Source organism: Tasmannia lanceolata, unplaced genomic scaffold, assembly GCF_043159265.1.
Source record: "Tasmannia lanceolata isolate RefF3 unplaced genomic scaffold, GAP_Taslan_0.1 ptg000006l, whole genome shotgun sequence".
NCBI lineage: Eukaryota > Viridiplantae > Streptophyta > Magnoliopsida > Canellales > Winteraceae > Tasmannia > Tasmannia lanceolata.
The window spans coordinates 47,594,567-47,619,650 of record NW_027518683.1 but is presented as its reverse complement, the minus strand read 5'-3'; the positions used below and the strand labels follow the sequence as shown (position 1 = coordinate 47,619,650).

The following is a 25,084-nucleotide window of genomic DNA, read 5'->3' as shown; positions in this document are numbered from 1 at the left end:
GCGTAGGGTACCATTGCATGACGTGTTTTAATCTGTCCCGTCCATCGTGAGAAGATGCAAGATGGAGGGTCATTTTGATGCCACAAGATGCTCTAGTTCAGCTGTACCTAGTGTGACATGAGATAGCCAAAGCAAGTTCCCAAACAGAAAAAAAATCCAACAAGGGAGCATGGGGGTGCCCCATGGATACGCGGATTTTAGAATCCAGGTTTTTAGTTTGAAAACAGTGTAAAAGAGAGTTCATGATCACGCTGCTGTATGCTGTCATGACAACATTTCTTGGATTTTGAGTGAGAAAATCAGGTTTAAAAATCTCTCCTACATCCTAAGATTTCTAAAACCTGAAAATATGGGAGGATCTGCTACACTCTTGCTGACGGAAAGAAGGGCAAGAAGTAAAAAACGACGGCTGGTCTGTTTCTTCTCGTCTCTTAGCTACAATTCTGAAGAAATCCCTGCTTCTAAAATCCGCGTATCCAAACAGCCCCTAAATCATTTATCTTTTATCATGGTAAGAGTGGAAAAACACATGTAGGCAACGTGAAGCTACTGAGAAGTATTAGATCAGAAATTATTATGTAACCCACAAAATAGAAGAGAACAACAACAATAAATTATTCGTTCCGGTGCTGTTAAGCTATGTGTAAGTATTACATCAGAAAATTCTATAGAACACAAAATGGTAATGGACAATGCTAACACAGTCAAGCCACCTAATGTTATTAGCAGCTCCAGAGAAGACTGTCATAAGAAACTAACAATGACACAAGTATATGTAAAGCTCAAAATAAATCCTAATAATACATAATCATTCCGCGTTGTTGGGTCAGGGCAGGACCTAGTCATCCATCCAAGCAATTGCACTGGAAATTATGAACCAAAGATTTGCTGAGACAATACGTGCCAAATAATGTATTCCGGATAATGCCAGCCCATGGATTTCACACAATTTCCCATGTCCCATATTACCTGATCGTGATCATCGTGGACTTGCCGAAGGAAACCCTTATCCAAGAACAGACTTGAGAGTCAATTTTTCCTAAGAATAATATTTGGGAGTACAATGGAGCTCACCATAAATATTGTTCAGAGAAAAAAGTGGATACCTGGTTTTAGTCCAAGGCGTATTTCCAGCTTAATCCAATTTGATCCCTGATTATGCGAGCTATGCACCAGATTTCGCTTCTTGGAACACAACCAAATTCTAGATTACATGCTCAAAAAATTTGGTTTCCCGACATCATTCTTTGATAGCTTTCAAATATTCAATGGCTTGGAATCCTTTAGACTCTCACAACCAGGGCAATTATGCAAGCTCTCATGGATATAGATGTCGCAGTCATAGCAAAAATGTTGCTTGCACTTTGGACAAGCAACACGGATGATGGAATTACCTCCTGCATGGAATGCCAATGAACATGTGAGGAGAAAGGGAATATAGTTCATTAATTTTTTTTATGTCTCTATACAATAGATGTTTTGTTGGTAGAAAAATGGAAATTGGTGCTCGATACAAGATGAGAGAACATCATAGAAAAAACGAAGAATGATTAAATTCAAGAAAGCAAGCACAGAATTGAAGGAATTATTGACATTGATCATTTAAGAAAGCATAATAACACCTGGTTTAAATAAAAAATGCACTAGTTTGACTCTTCCAATTTGATATGTTTTTTTTTTCTTGGTAGGTAAACTGGGTTTGAACCTCTGACCTCTAGATTGAAGAGCAAAGCCTTGACCATTGAGCTAGAGGTTCAACCCCTCCAATGTGATATGTTGATGCAATGCATGTAAGACAACTATGTTCTCTCTTCAAAAGAATAGATGATTTGAATTATGCCCATCACGAATGGTTTCCAATATCCTTGCCATAAAAATGTCTAACCTGCGTATATTTCAAACATTCGAAACCTGGGTAGTGGCAACACATGGGATAGACTTCTCTCTTATTGGATAATGAAAGATACGAAAGGAAAAAAGATTATAAAAGGGGAAGAGTAAATTAAACAACATCTCTATTAAACCAACTACAGATAAAATATAGCCACCCATTAACATCTTTCCAAATGTGCAAAAAAGAGGTATCAGACCTCCACATACATCTGAATTTTAGGCGATGCAAGCAAGTCTCCAATGCCTTGGGCAACCACAAAGGCCCACAGATCAAGCCAACCCCATAGCGCCCTAAAGAATAATAAGACGACACAGAAGAGCGGACACTTCAGCTTCATTGGAATGCTTCATGCATAATTAGCCAAAAAAGTTTTCAAAGCAACCCGCTCGTCAAAGCAAAAGAAACACTAATACCCACACAACCCACATTCCCAAAAAAGCCACTGTCAAAGATGGTCACAGGAGAGGTGGATTCTACCTCAGTGATTTCATATCCTTCCAATGCCAGCTTGAAATGAGCTCTTTCCAAAGATCTTGAACCAAAAAAACACCAAAATTCTCCATTGAAGAAGATTAACAGCTCCCAGGAGATCATGTAACCTTCTTGTTAAGTAAAAAATTGATCTTCTCTTCTGGCCTTTTTGGAAAAGGAAGATGCACTTCTAGGGTATCATCATTGTATTTAGGGGACCTGGCATATATTTCAGGTAGCTCAATCTGATAGAAGTTATTATAGCTGATTTGACGTAGAACTTTGCACGCACAAACCAATCTTCTTCTTCTTGAGATCATTATATGCCCCTGCCAGAAAATTTTCCCATCCAAGTTTTTTTTTCTTTTTTTCTTTTTTTGTACTTTCCCGTCGAAGATACACCATAATGAAATCTCTTTCAGTGATATTCGATGCTGATTAGCAGCCTCTCGATACTTGTTGCTTGGCTCAATCATTTGATGCGTTTGAGTATGGATGTCATGGATGTGCACAGTAAATGCATTGGCATCCTCACTATAAGGGACTTGCAACGGGAGAGGAAGCAAAAAGACAATAGACCGTGTGCCCTTGTCGACTATAGGGAATGGGAATATAATTGCCCTTGTCAAACATAAATTGTGTCATATTGATCATAACAGGAAATGGAAACTTCTATAGCATTTGGAGTTGATTTTTATCACCTTGTCCTCTATTTTTTGCATCTGCAAATTGATGATCAATGGGTTGAGGATGCTGAAAAGATTGAACATGAGGTACACAGTGTCCATCCGTGAGTTTTTTGTCTTTCATTTCTTCTCTCCACCCAATTTTCACGGCAGCGTCTCGTGTGCTTGTGTTACTCTAAATGCATCTTAATGTGGAATGTAAAATAAAGTTATCTTAAGGTTCATGAATCAGGAGAAAAAAAAAGATTAATGAAGCTCCCCATCTCAACCGAGGGGTTTGTGAGAACAAAGAGAACATACAAAAAGCAATTACAAATAAAATAACCATAGTCAAGGAGGCAAGAAGTCGAATATCTCCATCGCCGAGCGATCGGCACGGGCCCGGACAAGCCTATCTGCCTTCCTTATTTGTCTATCTTCGGGCATGCTGAAATCGAAGTGTTGGGTGAAGTTTCCGATGTGCAACCTAAAGTTCAAATGTCACGGACTTGAGCAACATTATGGATCATAGAGCAATTCAATTTATCAGATATCGTATGTGATGTAGGATCGGGAAGAGAAATAGAAGAATAAGGGGAGAGAAGAAGAACAGGGTCAGCAGGAGAAGAGAATAGAAGGAGAAGAATAGACGACGAATAAAGGAAGAAGATAATAGAAGGAGAAGAATAGAAGAGAATAGGAGAAGAAGAAGAAGAATTAGTAGTAGAAGAGAAGAGATAGGGAGAAGTAGAAGAGGAAGAATAGAGGAGAAAGAAGAAGACGAATAAAGGAAGGAGAAGAAACCTGTAGAGGGGAGAAGCCAATCAATCTTTAATCATCCGAACTTAAAATCCGAAATACATGAGGCAAATTTATAGGCAAATTATTTCATGGAAAATAAAAGCCCTAAAAACTAAAACATGGAAATAAAAATCCTAGAAACTAAAATAACATGGAAATAAATATTTAAAAGTCCTAATGGGCAAAGATGCCTCTTATTGGGCCTACAATCTGCATCATTCTCCCCCCTTTGAAAAGAACTCGACCTCAAGTTCTAGTCCTCCTGGATCAAATATGTACACGACCCAATCAAGCAGTAGGAGTCGTAACCCATTAGAAGAACTCGTGATGTCTAATGCTCGTGACAATCGTGAGAGTAGCATAATATGCCCGCGGAGCAATAGGAAAGAAATCGCCCACGTAGAATCATAAGAACACAAACTGCGCCGGAGAAGTAAACTGGCCGGGAAGATAGCAACTCCTGGATCGGTGGGATCAACATAACAAATATGGGCAGTACCAATCCATGACTAGCCTCAATAAGGTCAGCATCTGCTAGTATCAAATCTGACTCAAAGGAATCAGGAACAAAGCCAACTGCTAGAACTATATATGGCTCAGTGGTGTCAGGCTGATAACCCTCCTGATGATCATCAGGTGCACTGAAATCCTCTGTCTCAACCGCCATGATCATCTCGATCGGAGCATCTACTAGAGAATTGATATTGTCATCGTGCTCATGTAATGATATGGAATCGGCAAGCTCAGTAGACTGCTAGTGTTCTCCATGCTCTAGCAATGCCTCATCAATCACTAGACTCACAGGCGCCACATCTTCCATCTCTGATTCTGTATCTGCCATCATGGACTCTGTATCTAACATAAGCATGGGCTTAACTTCAATAATGATCTCGTCAACACTATCATCTGGCTCCTCAATAGTGTTTGCAACTTCTTCCTCATGCATGCGGCGCTCCAAATATTTGTTTTCTGCTTCAATTTCGGCGTCTCGTGCACGACGACGGGCTGCGGCTTCACGTTCACGGCGAGCTGCGATTATTCGTTCACACTTCAATCTTCTCATATTGATGTGCCAATATCGCATAAAAACTCATAAACTCATAACGAGTCTCTTCCCATCAATGAAATTGAGGCCCGCCTTCAACACGACGCGCCTGCACCATACAAATCCGGAACAACTGGGCTTGTCGTCTCGCAGTTTCTCTAAGGGTGCAACTCGGGTCGGGTTCAACCCGAACCCAACCCAACCCAACCCGAATTTGGGTTGGGTTGGGTTTTAAATCGGGTTGGGTTGGGTTGGGTTGGGAAAAATCAACTCGAATTGGAAATCGGGTTGGGTCGGATTGGGGTGTCGGGCAACCCGACCTCACCCGAAACCCGATTTCCAATTCCGATATGTGCTTAAATGTGCTTAAAACCCAATTTCAACTGAACACATTTCCCATTGAAGCTAGAAATGTGCTTAAATTTCAACATAAATTTATCCTTTAGTTCAGTTACAAAGAGTTTTTATATGGTGGATGCCTGTGTAGGAATGTGAGCAAAATAAAAAACAGTGGGGCCCACAAAAAACATGTGCATGAATTGGAAAATCGGGTTGGGTCGGGTTGGGTCAATTGCAAATCGGGTTAGGTCGGGTTGAGCCCAGCCGGGTTGGCCTCAACCCGACCCAACCGACCCGAGTTGCACCCCTAAGTTTCTCTAGCTCCGTAGATAATCACTCTGTGATCATAGCCATAGTACTCATGATATGCGTCTAGATCATCGATCCACCATAAACATGCATCCTCGTAGTAGCTATAGGGAGTATAGCATTGAAAATATCGAATATTGTGCCCGGCAAAATATGGAACAAATGGTGGAGCCATTGGATTAGTGTCGAAAAATGAATTCAACCGTCTTGTCTGTCTGTCATGTCGAAAGGAACGCAATGCCTATTTCGGATCTCAAATCGGACTCCCGGATAGCCTGGATTGGGGTTCGGACCAAAATCGACGAATGCCAAAAGTTGGTCGTTGTAGTGCTTGCACAGCTGGCTATGAAAATGTGCTGGAGAGATGCTAAAAGTTGATACGAATCGTGTTGATGGCAAAACCTAATTTGGCGCAGAAATTGCTCTAATGACGAGAGAGAAAACAAGTTGGTGAGAGGAGAGAGTTTAGTGAGAAAAAACCTCTCTTATTGTTTTCTTTCTTTCCTATTTTTTCTTCTTTTTTTCCTGTTTTTTACTTTACCCTAGACTGTAACTATTAGATAAAGATATCACTAACTAGTATCTATATCACATATGCCACTAACCCCCTTTCATTTATTTATACCCGTACAGCAACCTACTTTTGATGAGGAAACCCACATATGGCATGTGAGTTGCAAAGATGTACAGGAAACCCACTTTCTAATATTTTGTTATGTTAATTCCTCTTGGTACTTGTTACTATAAGTTACAAGTAAAGAATTATAAGACTCACTTGATGTAGGACCGGGAAGGGAAATAGAAGAAAGAGGAGAAAGAAGAAGAGAAGATTAGAAATAGAAGAAAATAATTTAGGGAGAAGTAGAAGAAGAATAGGAGAAGAGAGGAAATTAGAAGAGAGGAAATTAGATGAGAGAATCTCAATTCAATTAACCATCCAAAACTTCGTGTGACAAACTTAGAGCGTGCTGGGGCGGAGGATGAGGACGGTCTTAGATCTTTCGCTTTGATACCAAATTTGATGTAGGATCGGGAAGAGAAATAGAAGAATAAGGGGAGAGAAGAAGAATAGGAGGAGAAGAATAGACGATGAATAGGGGAAGAAGAGAATATAAGGAGCAGAACAGAAGAGAATGGGAGAAGAAGAATTAGAAGTAGAAGAGAAGAGAAAAGGGAGAAGTAGAAGAGGAAGAATAGAGGATAAAGGGGAAGAGGAATAGAGGAAGGAGAAGAAACCTGTAGAGGGGAGAAGCCAATCAATCTTTATTCATCCAAACTTAAAATCTCTAATACATGAGGCCTATTTATAGGCAAATAAATTCCATGGAAAATAAAAGCCCTAAAAGCTAAAACATGGAAATAAAAATCCTAGAAACTATAATAGCCTGGAAATAAATATTTAATAGTCCTAATGGACACCCTTTCAAAAAAAATTCCTAATGGGCAAAGATGCCTCTTATTGGGCCTACAATCTGCATCAGTATGCTTATGTCGTTTTGGATTGTATGCAAGCATATGTGCAAGAGTTGGTTCCAGTCTGGTGTAATATCTCGTTTGCAAATAACGATTAATAACCTGATATGCAAATAATTTTGAGAGGGTATCCAAGAGGCATTTAGAAAACAAAGATGTAAACCACAGAGAGATCTCTTCTTATAAAGTTGCAGGGACTAATACATTTTCACTACAGGATCTTCACTAGGACGTAGAAAACAAAGATGTACATCCAAATTTGCGATGGGATGGACGAGAGAAAAGCGGAGGAAACAAAGAATGGATTAAAGAAGAAAAATGGGACTAGTAGAATACCAAAAAACAAAGAAAGGTTGTGAAAACAGAACCATTTCATGGAATCTAAAATTGTAGCTAGCATTCAAAAATAAAAATAGATTCTCCAATAGAAAACAGGACCAGAACTCACCTTGGGAATTCTTGATGAGGTGCTCGATACCATGACGTGCTTGATCCTGCAGACGGTCTTCAAAAGGAAGAAGATTAAGACTGAGGAAAGAGTTATAGAAACAGGGGGAGAAGAAGAGCTTTTTGGGCTTATCAATTAAACTAATAGTGACCTAATGGGAAAAAGTGAGAAGACGCCCTAAGGGCTCGTTTGGATGCACCAAAAGTAGGGAAATGAAAGCAAAAGTACACATTTTCCATCCGTACACATTATTTGGTTGCCATTTACCATTCACATCCCAATCACTGTCGGCTATAAACTTCCAAATGCAAACCGTTTTACACTGTTTGACTTTCCTCTCAAAGCAACACAAAAGGGAAAGTACAGAAATGGGATTCCATATTCCATTGCTTCCGCTCTTTATTCAAAAGTTAGGGCATACTTCACGATATGCTAGGAGAAGGATGATTCAATCTCTATGAATTCTATGGCGTGGACCGAATTGAAATGGAAAAAAAGGAGGTGGATTGGTTTTGCTTAGCTTGTGCTTATTGGAACTTCAAGTGGCGGCGTTGCTGTCGATGGTGTAAGCAAAACAATCGGGATCACCTATCTAGAGTTACAAATCCACATCCACGAAGGGGGTCATGGAAAGAAATAATAAGGAAGAATTAAACTGGAGACCTGGGGATTGGAGTTGCTCATCCTGCAACTACCTTAACTTCAAATTGAGGGACAAATGACGGAGGTGTCATTTGGCTAGAATGGAGGGTACTTTCTCCTCTGGTGAGAAAAGAACCAATCTGGAAGCCTCATTGGTTAATGCTAATAAGGAAGTTGATCGATGGCCTGACTCGGGGAAGATCTCTTCACTGGTCGAGGGAGGTACTCCGTCCTTAATTATCTCGGGTAAGGAGGTGGAAATGAGATTGGATACCCTCAAAAGCTGACTAATAGGGAAAAAGAAGAACATGTCTGGAACCCTTAATGATCTTTGGCAATGGGCTAAGAGATCTTGGAATATCCCTTCTCTTTCTTGTCCATGCGACTTATCAAAGGATGAAGTTTTGTTTATGTTTGAGTCGGATAAGGAAGCCGCCGTGATCCCGCCAAAGGAAATGAGGCGTGGGGTAGCCAATTGAATTCTCTCTCTTCCCGGAGTACAGAGTATGTTCAAGGTGTGGAGGCGCTTTGGGTTAACTTTTACGACATTCCTCTTCATGTATGGGCCACATCAGCAGTTGAAGCATTAGGCAATTTATTTGGTCAAGTCTTGGAAGTGAAAATGGAAGCGGGCCACAACCAATGTATGACATTCGTATCTGCTAAAAGTCTCGCTCCGTGGTGGAAGTTACCCCCACCCCTTATTCAGATTCGAATATTGGGTCAGTGTTACACCGTCGGAGTTGAAGTTCAGAGCAATAGACGTCAGCTGGGCTCTGATATTGATAATCAGAATTTGCTTTCACAATCTGGAAAGACTCCGTCCCTCCTGGAGTTTGGCCCTCGAAGATCTGTACTCAGAATTAGGAAAAGCTCCCGGCGGTGCCGCTGACAATGCTACCACACTCCTCGGAAAACCAGAGGGTAGGGAGACCATTGACCCTATTGGGCCCACGAATTCAAATTTCAAATTTCATCCCTTGGCAGAAGCGTCAGGACACCTGCAGGGTATTGCACCTCCTTCCTTTTTGTCGCTTTCTCTGAATGGCGACAGGCCTTAGGATTTTCAAATAACCTTCCGAGTCTAGATTGCCCCACCCACGTTATTGGATCCTACTAAGAGAAGGTCCAGAATGAAGGGGAATCATCATAAACAACCTTCTAGGCTTGTCAGCTCTACGCGTAAAATGACAAGGAAGGGTAAATTTGTGAAGCTGAGGAAGGATCTGGGAGCCATCAGGCCTGGGATTTCTAGCTTATCTATTCATGGAGCATTTCCAGAATTTCGAAAGCTGAAATCTGTGCGCCCAAGGAAACAAGGATCCAGAATGGATATATCCGGTTCCCATGGGGGGTCTTCTTGTGGATTATCTATGGGCAAAGCAGACAACCCCTTGAAGCTCACATCAGAAGGGTTTGAAGTTTTAAAGGTAAACAGTGGGAGCTATGACGGAACCCCCCTGCTATCCAAGGTATGTGCCGCTTGTGGATGAGGGGGTTTCCCAAGTCTTAGGCTTGGGATTAAGTTGAAGTCGTTTGAAGAACGGGATAGCGGCCGAGAAGGTAATATCTTTTATCCTGACATTGGCAATGTAGTCATGTTGTCAATTGGAGGAATGATCATCGTCATCTAATGAAAGGAATGACAGAGATCTGTTTTTGGAACAAACCCCCAAGGAAATCTAAAAGATTTGATTAAAGTATTCATTTTTTGGGACCATAATATATTATGGGAAGTCGAAAAGATTTACTTGTATTGGGATGGATGGAAATGGCTACTACGGCGCCATTAATACTCATTTATGACAGAAGGAGAGCTTTGCACGCCATATTAATTGCGAGTCTGGACACCTAGCCTACAGTCAGTAGTCCTCCCGAGGCGGTGTATCATCAAAATAGCCAACTTCCTTGCATCTTCGCTTTCCCTCTAAATTATCATAGTGAAGGAAAAACAATCACACATGTACACCAGATGGAAAACCAGAATGCTTCGTCCTCATCTCGTCCTTCCTCCTCGAGCTCCCTGGTTTTGGGCCGGAAGAGAAAATGATTTGTGGACTTACCGGAGATGGAGGATTCTTTAAAAAAAATAAAAGCTATGGTGTACAATGAGGAACTAGCCTCCAAACAATCGCCCACACCCCGAGAAGTCATTAGAGATTTTTTGAAGCGACAATGGAGGCTATTCAAAGAGGCGGCTAACAGAAGGCCGGAAGTATTTTTTAGTCTGACTAGGTCGCACAACGTTAAAGAAACTCATTCACCCATGCACAAGCATCCTTTCTTTATCAAGGTGCTGGCGGATGAAAAGACCTCGAGACTTCTCCAATGGGAGGAGGATAAAGAGTTGGGGATCCAAAAATTGGAGGTTATGATCAATAGGAAGAGGGCATTTGGATATGAAGAACCATCGGATGAGGAACTCTCGACCATTAGTCTTGATGAGGAGGCCTTCGCCTCTGAGATTGTTGGGTTCCTGTCGGACGTACAGAAATGTTCATCTTAAGGGGGAGTCTCCCTTTAAGAGGTACTACAGTTTTTTACTATCTCAAGGTTCTTATGGATAGTGTTTTAGAGGCAATTTGTTTTGGGTCTTGAAGGATGGTTCCTGACGAATGAAATACGGCAAGGATTTTTTGGTTTTTTGGCATCTCTGACATTGTAAATATCCAAGGGACTGCTGGTCCCTATCTTCTGTAATCTTCATTTTGAACTATAATATATATGAGGAAAATGATTGTGAGCTTGTAGCTCAGATAGCTTATATGAGCTTGAGGGCCCAAACACATGGATCCCACATTTTTTGTGGTGATCCAAACCATTCATCTGCAAGGCCCCATCATAAATAGGGTGTGTACCAAATATCAGCTCCATTGGATCATCCTAACCCCTCCAAAAGCGGAGGGCAAAAATGGGCAAATTTGTGGCCAACGGTGTCTGTCCATTTTGCCATACATTTGGATGGGTTAGGATGATCCTATGGTGCTGATTTTTTGTACACACCCTATCCATGTAAGGGCCTTTCAAATGAATGCTTTGGACCATCCTAACAATATGGGCCCACATGTGTTTGGGCCCTCAAGCTCATATAAGCTATATGAGCTTCAAGCTCACAATCATTTTCCTCAATATATATATATATATATATATATTTGTTGCTTTTCAAAAAAATATTCCATTGCTTCCACTTCTATATTATGGGCATCCAAATGGACCCTAAAAGCATTGGGAGAAGTGGGACTTATCGGAAAAAACAAAAAAATAGCGAGACTTATATTTTCAATGGGTTCAATTGCGCCCCCCCCCCCCCCCCCCCTTCTCCACAACCTTCGGCCTTCTCGATCCATATGCCGATACTTGAAAGATCTTGCATGTAACATATCTTCCAATCGTGGGATTGGAAACATATACTTGATTGAGATTTTGTAGATAGCGTGGCTATCAATGCACATCCTCGAAGTTCCATCCTTCTTCAGAGCAAGCACAGAAAGAAGTACAAATGAAGGCATGCTCTCTATATGATCAAACCCTTCTTCAATAATTCAGTAACCTGTTGATGTAACTCCTCATGCACTGTCGAACTCATCCAATAATGCGGCAATGTCGACCCAAGCATTAGATTGATGTGATGCTAAATGTTGTGCATTCTCAGAAATCTGTCAAAAAGCACTTCTAGCATTGTGTCCTCTGACGAGAGTTGTTAAAATGTGTTAGTGGAGATGCTTCGTTCAAAACGAGTGCAAACACCCTTCTGGTATCCTTGGTATCCTCCATGAACGATTACATTGCTAAGCTCCATGAACAATTACATTGTTATGAGATTCTTACCCTCCTCTTTGCAAGATTTGCGTGGGAACTCTCCTTGAATCGGCAAGTGTGATTTACTCTCCATTGCTTCAAAAAATGCATGTACTATTGTGTCTGCCATGGAGACTCTCGATCAACTGTCAAGGCCTTCCATGCAGTTAATGGCATGCCTCTATAGAGACAGTGTCACACCATGCATTGTTTTGGTACTTGGGTCCAATGGAAATGAAAATCAAAGTCCTCCTATTAATAATTAATCACCTCACATCCATTCCTGAACCAATGGATCTTGTACTGATAGGGTGCTTCTCTTCCTTAATATTTAGCTTGACAATCATCTATACGGTCACAATATTCTCGATGGAACCACGATGAGTGAATTACAAGGTTGCAAATTGCCACTCAAAAAAAAAAGATTATGTTGTAAATCATTCCTCCATAGGTAGATCTCATTCCAAAGATCTTGGAACGCAACTATGTATGTTCAACAATCACCTTGAGAGAAGAGACTAATGTTTTGTGGATCATCAAGTTGTCATCCCAGTGGTCAGGATCAGAGATACTATCATTCGGATCCTCTCCATTAAGCTCGGGGTTCTCTTCTTCCTCTCCTTGTTCCTTGTTAAGCTGACCTTCAGAGTCAGCCAAGTCTACTAGAGCCCGTAGGGATACTCATTAAACAATGTTCTTGCTTGTTGCATCAATAAACATAGTTGACAAGTTGGTACAACTAGAACCAGTGTGACTAGCCTTTGTACACCCCCAAAGTTAAGATTTGATTGGTATGTGGGATTAAGTACAATGCACAAGGTTTGGACTTTCGTGCTTGAGTAGATGTAATTGCGTGAAAATTACCGTCCTAGTTGGCGACTTGGTGTGGGAGTTTGAATTTCTCCAACTATAATAATAAATTGATGAACATCACTCATTAGGTTGAAGTCCTTGATAGCTAACTCATTTGATTGGCATGCCTGTTTTAAACAAAAGGGGAAGATGTTTTGAGTAATTGTATCAAGAAATAGGAGGTCCCTTCTCTCGCGTTTCTTCTTCAAGAAAACATGATTTTTTAGGGTTTTTTAATGTATCTAACAATCAAGAGTTTTGGTTCTTTTTTCATTGTGTTTTGTAGGTTCTTCCACAGGCGCCTACGCCCAATGCTGGTCTTAGAGAAAACCCATACTTGGGCCTTGGTCAATCAGGAATATAAGCAATACCTGCAGAAAGTTTTCCAAGTCAAGGACATTAATCTTTTGAGATATTTCTTGGGGATAGAGATGACAAGATCCTCACATGGTTTCTTCTCTCAAAGGAAGTATGTGTTAGACCGTTTAATGGCGACTGACAATCTTGGAGTGAAACCAATAGACAGTCTTACGCAATTTTACCATCGGTTATCTATTATAGATGGTAGACCCCATTATAATCCAAGGAGATATCAAGAAATCGTAGACAAGCTGATCGATATTACCATCAGGAGATCTCATTTAACATGTGTAGTAAGTGTTGTCAACCAATTTATAAAAAATTTCAAGGACGACCCGCATGGAAGTCGTTCATCACATTTTTGAGGTATTTTAAAACCTCTTCCGGTCTTGGACCTCTTGGTATCTTGTACAAGAATAATGGCCTTGATACCTGAGCATTCACTAATGCTAATTGAGATAGTTCTCCTAATGACAAGAGATCAAGCTCAGGATATTATACCTTTGTTTGGAGGAAATTTGGTTAGTGGGAAAGCAAGAAGTGTGGTAGCAAGATCAAGGGCAGAATTTGAATACAGAGTTATGGCAAACACTAGATGTGAGTTGATCTAGTTGAAGGCTTTGCTTAAAGAGCTATGGCAAATATTAGATGAGAGTTGATCTAGTTGAAGGCGTTGCTCTCTGACTTAGGAATTCGAGATAATCGTATCATGTCAATGTCCTGTAACAACCAAACAGCCATTCATATTGCCTCAAATCCAATGTAAAAGATCAAACCAAACATATAGAGGAGGATTATCATTTTGTGCACGAAAAAGTGGAATCAAGGTTGACTGCAACTCTCAATATTCGACCAATTGGCAAGATGTGTTTAATAAAGCTCTCACGAAAAAAATTAAGGCTGATCACTTTCCTTTCACGCAGGTTTTTTATTCAGTAGTTTTAGCAAATTGTCATGAATAGTGAGTGTTTCAGTTCGCGATACGATCTATCATCAAGCAAAGCAGAAACTTAAATTATACCTATATTCCTTGATGAATGAATGCATATAGAAGAAAAAGAAGAAGAAGAAGAAGAAGAAGAAGAAGATACAAGATACCTAGGAAGACATTCTCATTAACTATTTGTACCCAAAAGACTACAGTATAGATACATGTACAAGAGAAAATATAAGGCAAGGGTATTACCCTTGATAAAATATAATATTCTATTAAGTCATATCCTCAAGGGGTATATAAATATTTTTATTCTCATTAACTATTTGTGCCCAAAAGACTACAGTATAGATGCATGTACAAGAGAAAATATAAGGCAATGTTACCCTTGATAAAATATAATACTTTATTAAGTCATATCCTCAAGGGGTGTATAAATATATTTTTTAGAGATTATTAAATTTTATAGTGGGAAATTTAAATAAGCAATATAGTTGAAAGAATCGTGAAACTCCACGCAATCCAAGGTACATTGGGAAAAAGAATGTCAGACTCCGACACATATCATACATGTGCAACATTGACATCTAAATGTGGTAGACATGATGGATCATTAACCAAATTCGAGGGACGATTTTTCTCTAAAATTAATTCTGGATTTGTCATCTCATGCTGCATCAGATATGTTGAATAATATATTAGGGTTAGTTTAGTCATTAGTAGGAGATTAAGGGTATTGTAGTCATTGTACATTGTTGCCCTGATTTGAGCCTATATATACATCATTTACATGAGGAGCACCCAGTGGAGAGTCTCCATCATTCACTCCTCTTCTTCTTCCTCTCTTCTAACCCTAATCTCATTTCTAACATGGTATCGGAGCCAATGGGCTGATCCTTCAAGAAGGAAAGAAGAAAAGTCTATCTTCCTCCACGCCATCATCTCTTTCTCTCGTATCTCTCGTTTTCCTCTCTTTATCTCCCTATAGTTTCTCCTAAAATCTTCCCCAAGATCTATCCCCTACCGTCTCTCTCGTATTTCTCTATTTTTATTTCAAACCCCTAAAATCTCTCTCTGTATTTTCTGTATTGTCGTTTCTCTCTCGACAAACCCATTTTCCTCGGCCGTATTTACTCTCTTTGTCTCATTTGGGTTTTCGTATGCAGCGTTATCTTCATGTCCTTCATCCTCATCTTTGTTTTTCTCCATCTATATTTGCTGTGTTTCATGTCTTTTGTCCTCCTCTCCAAGGTGCCCACCAAGTGTTCGATAAAATTCTCAAGGGGGTTTTGTGCCTTGAAAGTCTTCTCTTCATTTCAAGTTGAAGGCCTCCGGCCTCAACTTGAGGGGGGAGTGTTGTTTGTTTTGTTTTTCTTGTTGCCTTGTATTGTTTCTTGTGGTTCTCTTCTTCTTTTTTTGATGTCATCTCTTTCTTTACATCTCTTTCTTTGCATTGTCTTCTATGTATTGTTAGGTAGTTCTTCAAGGCGCACACCAAGTGTTTGCTCAAATGTCTAAGAGAGGTGTAGTGCCTTGTTTGTCTTCGTTTCTTTATGTTCTTCAAGGCGCGCACCAAGTGTTCGATGAAATGTCCGAGAGAGGTCTGGTGCCTTGTTTGTCTTCGTTTTTCATTGCAAGTTGAAGGTATTCGACCTTCAACTTGAGGGGGAGTGTTGTCATGTTTTGCTTGGAGTTATTCCTTTCTTTTGATGTTATCTTTTTCTTTGTATTGTCTTCTTCTTGGGGAGTGGTGTTATGTTGTTGTGTTGTCTTTTCTTAAGGGAGGTTGTTATTGTCTTCCATGCTGTCATTTCTTGTTTTGTCTCCGGGCTCATGTAGTCTCGCCCAAGGGGGAGTATTGTTGGTGATTCCTTTATGTTCTTCGTTGTTCCTCGTGTTGCCTTCTAGTTGATGTTGTTCATCCTTCTGTAGCTTGTTTCCTCTTCGTGTTCTTTGCATAGTTTTTACGCATTCATCTTATTTTCCTGGCTTTATGCCTCATCTTCACCGGGAGATGGTTTCCTCATCGTTGGTCGGTTCTCAGGCGACGATGTTCATGCCATCGACCTTCTTTCCAAACAATGGTGTCCCCATCGTTGGTTGGCTCTCTTCAGGCGACGGTTTCCCTGTCGACCTCTCTTCAGGCGACGATGTTCATGCCGTCGACCTTCTTTCCAGGCGATGGTGTCCCAATCGTTGGATGGTGTCCCCATCGTTGGTCGGCTCTCTTCAGGCGACAGTTTCCCTGTAGACCTCTCTTCAGGCTACAATGTTCATGTCGTCGACTTTCTTTCCAGACGATGGTGTCCCCATCGTTGGTTGGCTCTCTTCAGACGACGGTTTCCCCGTCGACCTCTCTACAGGCGACGATTTCATACCGTCGACCTTGTCTTCAGATGATGGATTCTCCATCGTTGGTTGGTTATCTTCTCCCTACTTTTCTGGGCGATGGCTTCCATATACATCGTTGGTCGGCTCTCTTAGAGGCGATGATCTTTTCCCGCCAACCTCTCTTTTCCGAGCGATGGTGTCCCCATCGTTGGTCGGCTCTTCTTCAGGCGACGATGTTCATGCCGTCGACCTTGTCTCCAGACGATGGTTTCCCCGTCGACCTTGTCTACGATGGTTTTTCCATCAGTGGTTATCTTCTATTGGCATGGTGCTGCTTAGCTGGTATTCCTGCTCGTGGTGCTTCGCCGTTGCTCACATGCGCACCATTGGTGTGCCTTTTTGCTCGATGGACTGTTGTTATTCCCATGCTGAGGTGCACGGTTGGATCCTTCGTGGTTCCATACTTATTTGCCGGGTTCTCAATCAGGGGGAGACCTTGTTGTGTCTGTTCTCACCATAGTGCTACTTCAGGGGGAGCCCGTTCTTTTTTGTGGCTGCTGATCTCGACGACCGTACTCTCATGGTGGCAGTTATCTTTTATTATCCTTTCCTTATGTATTCACCACACTAGCTTGAGGAGTATTATACCAAGCTGGATTTGTGTATGAGATTATGTATTTTTTTATATTTCTAGTTGTTTGTTGTAATTTTCTTTGTACCAAGTTGTTGTTCCATAGCATATACACTCCAGCTTGAGGGGGAGTGTTGAATAATGTATTAGGGTTAGTTTAGTCATTAGTAGTAGATTAGGGGTATTGTAGTCATTGTACATTGTTGCCCTAGGTTGGGCCTATATATACATCATTTACATGAGGAGCTCCCTAGTGGAGACTCTCCATCCTTCAGTCATCTTCTTCTTCCTTTCTTCTAAACCTAATCTCATTTCTAACAGGTTAAAACTTATTAACGACAACATGTGACATACTGCATTTCTTACCGGCTCATTTATTATAGGCTGAAAAATAAGTATATAGAAATGAAACCCAAGTCAAAAAAATGACGTAAAACAAATGTAAGATTTCCCTATATTATCTTCTCAAATAAGTGCTTACCAGGATTCGAAAGTATCTGCTGGCAACCAAAACAAGTTCTCGGTGATTTCTGATATAAATTACTTGGAAGAGTGGGAGGCACCTCAATGAATGGAGATATAGGGAATAGATGATGGTAAGACCTTGCCAAATGGGGAGAAGAAACAAGCGTCAACCCACAAATCCGGCATTCAGTAGGCAGTTCACATACACGTGCTTTGCATCTTGGACAAGTGTAGCCTCCACCTACTTTAGCTTCCTTGTGGCAAGAGCAAATAGATATAACACACTCAGCTCCTCTTTGAGGAAAACCCATCTTGATTAAATTAGCAATTGCAAATTCTGCTATTGCCGGTGGTGGGGGTGCATGCTCAAGTAACAGCTCCTTAAAGTGCGACTGCAAAATTAAGATGAAAGTTTTTTTTGTTGACTGTGCTAAAGTTATGAAAGGGAAAATGATAGTCACCAGCTGTACTCAAGGTTTTGAATATCAGTTTCGGTTTCGGCCAAAATTCAGGAAAAAAAGAATTTTATATTCATTTCGGTAATTTCGGACGAAGTTTCGGAAAACTCGTAAAATTTTGAAAAAAAAATCATTTTTCCGAAATTGAAACCAAAATATCTTTGGGATTTTTCCGAAATTTCAGTTTCGATGGATTTCAGTTTCGGTCCCAACCGAAATCCGAAATTTCAGTTTTTCGGTCGAAATTGAAAACCATGATTGTACTCACCTCATCCAATGCCACAGTATAAGAACCCCCAGTTTCCTCACAGAGATGTTTACATATGTAAATTTCTGCCGAAAGACCAACAACTGAGCACCTTATTTTGGCCTTCTTGCATTTCTGAATGCTCTCCATTACATCCCCCGGATCGCAGGTGCTGAGAGCAGAATATAAGATTAAAACTTCCCGGTGACCATAGGATGGAATTTGGTTCAGATAGCCATGAACAAGATCTAGGGCATTCTGTAAGGAAGAATCACCTGAACACTCCAGCTTACCCACCAAAGCCTTTATATGTGATTCTGGACTGCCACCCAGATCTGTTAAGCACTGGGCAACACCATCCTTTATAGTTACAATACCAATATGGCTAAGTGGATTTTGATCAAAGAACTCTCTAACGAAAGCCTCAACATATTTTGCAACTACAACCATTCGACTAGGCCGAAAATCCGTCTCCCCAGCTGCCTGCAATTATACAACAATACATCATTAACATGCTATGCGAATGATCAAGACTACCAATACACAGTACACGTGCAGTATATATGAATGATTCACAAAATTAAACAAACTTGCTTCAGTTAGTAGAAAGAATAAAGCATCTGTGCAGAAACTTTGTTATCCATTTTGCAGATGAACCAAAATGAGAAGTTACACACATCCAAACCAGCTAAAAAGGTGAATCCGAAGGGATATATCAGAGAGCAAAAGAAATACAAGAGATTATACTTTGACCCTTTTTTTCAAATATAAATTCCTCATTATGAAAATTTAAAAACCAGAGATGTAGGATATGGATATGATTCATCCTGCAAAGCACTAGATAACAACCATAAGGTGTGCTTTTCAGGTCCACACAATTGGAAAGAATTTGGACACTGGGTGATGCCAGAACCGACATCAATACAATTTCATTTTCATTAATTTGAGATATGTAATTTGATGTATGCCTAGAAAAATTGAATTATCTAATCATGCTTATCCAAAATTCACCATTTTGAAAATATCTACATAAAAAAGACAGCAGAACATTTATAGTTTGCATACCAAGTATAGTAGACTGATGCATAGTGATTCCGAAAAAGTTTAGCACCACAGCAGGAAATATTGAGATGACAAACTGCTCTAGATGCTATGATGCATCAGTACGGATACGTCGGAATCTGACACAGGTATCTAGTGTCAGATTCAGCAAACCTCACAAAGGACGATTCGTGGATTCGCCACAATATTTTAATCAATTTTCAAATTTTAATTATTATATAATAATATCGTTATAATAAGTAATATATTGAAGAAACTTACTATCATTAATAGGTTAAGTAGATACAATATTTTATTTCCATTCAAGAAACTTACTATTAGGATGCGTAAAACTAAAAACATGCAGTAATTGTAAAGTTGTGGTCATAGTATTCAGGGAAAAGAAGATCAAAGAGATCTAGAAGTTTCTTACAGAATCCCGAAGTATTGGAATCCGAGAAGTGTCCGACACGGATTCTTCGCCCAAGGGAATCTCGATCTTGCTGCCATTGTGTACATCAAACTATGCACTAGATGTTGGAGTCACTCATAAACCCAGACCAATTGGCTGCAGCACATGGCCGACAAACTAATCTCTAGCATGTATAATTTTGTTTCGACAATCATGGCAGTCATGGCCAGCCTAAAAGCTTCCCTCCTAGTACTCTTATTATCCTAACTTGGAAGAAAGAAGTGACTTGCATTTAAGGGCTTCTGCTACTACTTGAGAAACAGATCTACAAGTAAGAGTAAAACTAAAATTCAAAAATTTCCATGCATGTTTATTAAGGACCTCACAATCGGTTGTCAGAGTCTTAAACGAGCAGGGCCTAAATGTAGTTTCTCATATAGCATGACGTGAAGCCAAATAATCACTTTTTTGAACAGTAAGCCTAAAAATCACTAAGGAAAAGAGGGAAAGTACACATTTAAAATTTTAAGTTACCCTTGATCCAGATAAAAATATACCCAATGTAGCAAATTTATCCCAACCTGGTTTGCGATGACACAACCTTATTGATAAGTGAATTGTAGGAGGGTGATCAGAGCAGAAGAAAAGATAGAGAAGGTGGCAAAATCTAGGATTCCTTAGATTATGAAGCAGAAAGAAAAGAGACACATTACCAGAAAAGGGTCGAGATATTACTGATTAATACAAGTAATGAATTTTCCCTTTAGCCTTATATTTGTTTCTTTTTCTGTTCACTGCATTCCCATCATTGTAAAAGTTGACAATGGCACTTACAGGGGGGATACACCTTGTGTTCTGTGCCCCCCTAAAAGGCACAGGTACCCCCAAGCAGAGTTTATACTTGCTTCTCTTCTCCAATACTTGAACTTAGAGTCGTTGACCCTCTTCTTGTTGAAGGTGAATGGTGGAATGTGAACAGATAGATTTCTAAGGGAAGCAATTTTCTTGTAGATTTGTTAATTCGATATCTAAAAATTCAGTCTTGACAATGAGATGGTGAATGCCTTCGCTATGGAAGGGGAGGGTGCGAGACTTTAGACATGGGACATCAGATTCTATTATAATTAGGGTAGTTTGTAGTCCTGGGACAATATTAGCATGTTTGTGATTGTTGTTGAGGCTTTATGACCATCAAAATCTTTTGTACTTCTAGATTAATACATTCATACTTACTGTTAAAGAGAAAAGAAAGAAAAATACTAGAATTTGCCAAAATGTTGACAACCGAGTTTTGATACTAATTTGTAAAAGCATATGGTTGTTGACAACAGAGCTAGCCTCTCTACGAACATGAGTCGTATAAATTCCAATGCCTAGACTCAACAACTTGCCTTGACGGCCCAGTGTCAACCCACACCGCCCAATTCTCCAAAGTACTTGACAAATCAGATATGACACGAATAATCATCAGTAGCTATGAGGTAGCCGAGTTGTGTTGATCAGGAACAAAGTTAGAAACATGGCACCCAGATGACCCCAGTGTCAACCCACGCTGCCCAGTTCTTCAAAGTTCTTGACAAATCAGATATGACACAAATAATCATCTATAGCCATGAGTTAGCTGCCCAATTCTCCAAAGTACTTGACAAATCAGATATGACACAAATAATCATCAGTAGCTATGAGGTAGATGAGTTGTGTTAATCTGGAAACAAAGTGAGAAACATGGCCCCCAGATGACCCCCGTGTCAACCCACGCTGCCCAGTTCTCCAAAGTTCTTGACAAATCAGATATGACACAAATAATCATCTATAGCCATGAGTTAGCTGCCCAATTCTCCAAAGTTCTTGACAATTCAGATATGACACAAATAATCATCAATAGCCATAAGGTAGCCGAGTTCAAACAAAGTGAGAAACATGGCCCCCAGATGACCCAAGTGTCAACCCACGCTGCCCAGTTCTCCAAAGTTATTGACAAATCAGATATGACACAAATAATCATCTATAGCCATGAGTTAGCTGCCCAATTCTCCAAAGTTCTTGACAATTCAGATATGGCACAAATAATCATCCATCGCCATAAGGTAGCCGAGTTGTGTTGACATGAGAAAAAAGTGGGAAACATGGCACCCGAATGACCCAAATATATAATCAGATGTTGAGACAGTAGCAAAAATTGCATCTTAAGTTCTGAACCAAACAAGAGTTTTCCGATTAATAACTGAACAAAATGAGCGTTATTGAAAACAAAGCAAGGCAACACCCAAATTTACAGTGTGTTTGGATGCACACCCAACTTAGGGCGTTATTGTTTCCTCGTTGAAATGCACCATTAAAGTACACATATGCCCCAATGTAGGGAGGAAGAGCATCGTCACGCAATAACCCATTCCTTCAAAGATGGGACAATCAAGTATCACACCTACCACATGAGTGGATATGGAATTCTTCTCTATGTACATATGTTCATACATATACAAAATATCGGATTTGAAAGAAGATATTGTGATACACCCAAATTGTAATATGGGTTCCTCATCCAAACGTATTCTTAAGAGTACAAAAATGCCCTAATGTAGGGAAATAATCAATTACTTAGAAGATGGGTCGATAAAATATCAGAGCCTGCCACATGAGAGTGAATATGAAGTTCCTCTCTATGCATGTGTGTATGCAAAATGTAGGATTTGAAAAAAAAAAAAAAAAATAGCGTGATTCTTGCCATTCAGGAAAAAAAGAAGATAGCGTGATACTCTTAAATTGAAAATTGGGTCCACATTCAAACATGCCGTAAGAGTACACAAATGCCCCAATGTAGGGAAATAGTCCATTCCTTTGAAGATGTTTCATTTAAGGCCCTGTTCATTTCTGATTATGACAACCCGTTTATGAGTCTAAAACCAATTATTGGACTCAAAATTACGTTTAAATTTGAGTCTAATAATTGGTTTTGGACTCACAAACGGTTGTCATAATCTTAAACGAACAGGGCCTAAGTATCAGAGCCTACCATAGGAGAGTGAATATTATTAGATTGCGTTACTATAGAATGTTAAAGTTTATAATATAAGGTTTCAAAATTCCATGGTTTTGGAGGGAATTTTAAAATTTTTACGGCCTTCAAGTGTTTCTTGTCTATTGTGCTCAAAGATTAGTCCCACATTGGAAGTGGATACTAAACATCTTGTGTTTTTATATAGGGGTGGTTTTCTTTAGGGTGTGCACCCTTGAGAGAGAGCAAAGCTTGCTGGTGTATCTTTACCGTGTGCGTACTAGGTTGTAACGTGAAATTACTAATTTACTACCATTAATGTATGTTTTTAATTTATTTGAGTGCTTGCAGGTATCCCTACTTTAGACCCGTTTTACAATGTTTTCAGTTTACTACTCAGTATCAGAGTAATGGGAGTTATTTTAGGGGATTGGTTCCTTCTAAAGTAGTTCTCCTAATATCAGAAAGCAACAGAAACAGAAGTTTTTGTAACCTTCTCTACAACTATCTTCTTCTTCTTCCTATTACTACTTTTGTTCATCTTTGCTGGCAGACCGTATATTGTGTTCGTATGGCTGGGGTTTTGTGAGCGCACACTTCCACCCTGAGGATTGTGGTATCCTGGAGGAAGATCGTTGTGAAGCCCTTCTTGCAGCAAGATTTCAATGGTAGAGGGAGTGAAGTGAAATCTACTGTAAGGAAAGCATGCTAAACATTTGCCTAAATCCAATAAGTTTTACTCTTCCTATATTCTCTAATGTCGTGATTTCATTGCGGATTTCATCATATACTGCATCTATTACAATTGTGGTTTCCATCCTTGCCATTATATTCGCAGTCACACTAGATCCATAAAACCAAAACAACAAATATGAAGTTTGTTATGTGCCTAATTGGCCGTAACACAAATAAACAAAGAAAAAGGATATAAAAAAAGAGAGAGAGAGAAGGGAAGGGTTGATTCGAGGCAACCGGACATACAAACAGCTCAATTCAAGAGCAACCATTACTCTCTCAGAACATAAGTTTCTGTTTTGGTTGCAAATTATCTCTACATTTTCATTAAGACATAACTATATGTAGGTAAATTATCGAATGCAAATTAAAATATACAGTTGGAGCTCTCATAATTAAAGCTCCATAAATTTATAATCTCTTATATCCTATTGCTAGATCAGGAACTAGCATTGTTCCTACGTTGGTAATTTATAATCTCTTATTTCTAATATGAGCAATGATAGATGCAAGGGCCCTTTTTATGCAGGGGCTAAAGAAGGGCCTTTGAATAGATCCACGTCATTAAGTGCAACCGAATTCAGTTACTCAACAGACTTTAAAAATGACGTGGATCTATTCAAGGGCCCTTCTCCTGCCCCTCCTGCCCTTGCATAAAGAGGGCCCTTGCATCGATCATTCCTCTTCTAATATTTAATAAGGTAAAAAAAAATAGAAAAATCCAATAATATAAGATACAAGAGAGTACCTTCTTAGAAAATGTTGTTCAAAGTACATATATTTTACAATACTATACATAGGTACACCATAGGAGAAGGAAGAGAAAAAAGGGTGTCAAAATTCAATTATCTTAATCACATTTCATACCACTAGCATCCTGACAGGATTGGAGGTGTGACTGTAAGAAAAATCGGGTGATAGACTTATTTTCTAATACTTAATATGCCCTAATCTACTATTATAAAAAATATAGAAGCGCAAACTGTATATAGAAAGATAGAGAAGAAGAAATATGGGTTCACCCTAGAGAGATCAACAACAACATAAAGATAACGAATGAGGCCTTTCTGGATCCTGGCAGAGGAGGCGGAGGCGGAGAGAGAGCGAAGACGACGCCTGTACTGAGCGTAATGGAGATTCCTATTGTCGATAGGCCTGAGGAGGCCGTACTCGTCCTCTTGTAGGGATTCCCATGACCTCTCATCTGCGTAAGCCCTCTCCCAAGCATCCATAACCCTCTCATTTCCTTCCTCATCCTCTTCCTCCTCTTCTTCTTCTCTTTCTCCTCCGTTGCTATCTCTCAATCCCATTTTTCTCTCCTTCCCAATCCGACCCATCACGAGTGAAGACTGTGATCAAAGAATCTTGAATACGAAAAACAGCTTACTAAATAGCCTCCTCCTGTCTTCGCCTTTTGCCCTCGTCGTGCTGGTGAAATGCTTTTTGGGAGGATGCCCTCAGTCTAAATACCGGCCCTTTCAATTGATCGGGATCGACCATCTGATATGACGTGTGTTAGATCAATGGCCCAAGTATCGATTTAATGGTGTAAGCCATTACAGTCCTTCGTTTTTCTAAAAGTACTGTAGGCCTACACCATAAGGATGATCCAAACCGTAGGCCATACCATAAATAGGTTGAGCCCAAGGTATAGGCCGGATGGTACTTTTAGAAAATACAGGACTATAAGAGCTTACACCATATAAAATCTCCGAGTCAATATATCGGAATCTAATAG

General features: G+C 39.9%; 1 protein-coding gene across 1 annotated transcript; it reads right to left on the bottom strand.

Annotated features, from left to right (window-relative positions):
- Positions 1–591: 591 nt before the first annotated feature.
- Positions 592–24,950, bottom strand: GTF2H2 (general transcription factor II H2). The gene is made up of 4 exons (XM_077383401.1): positions 24,369–24,950; positions 18,185–18,646; positions 17,475–17,850; positions 592–1,397 (listed from the first exon to the last, which is right to left on the bottom strand). The coding sequence occupies exons 1-4, from the start codon at positions 24,681–24,683 to the stop codon at positions 1,258–1,260; spliced, it is 1,293 nt and encodes a 430-aa protein (XP_077239516.1). The 5' UTR covers positions 24,684–24,950; the 3' UTR covers positions 592–1,257.
- Positions 24,951–25,084: the final 134 nt, after the last annotated feature.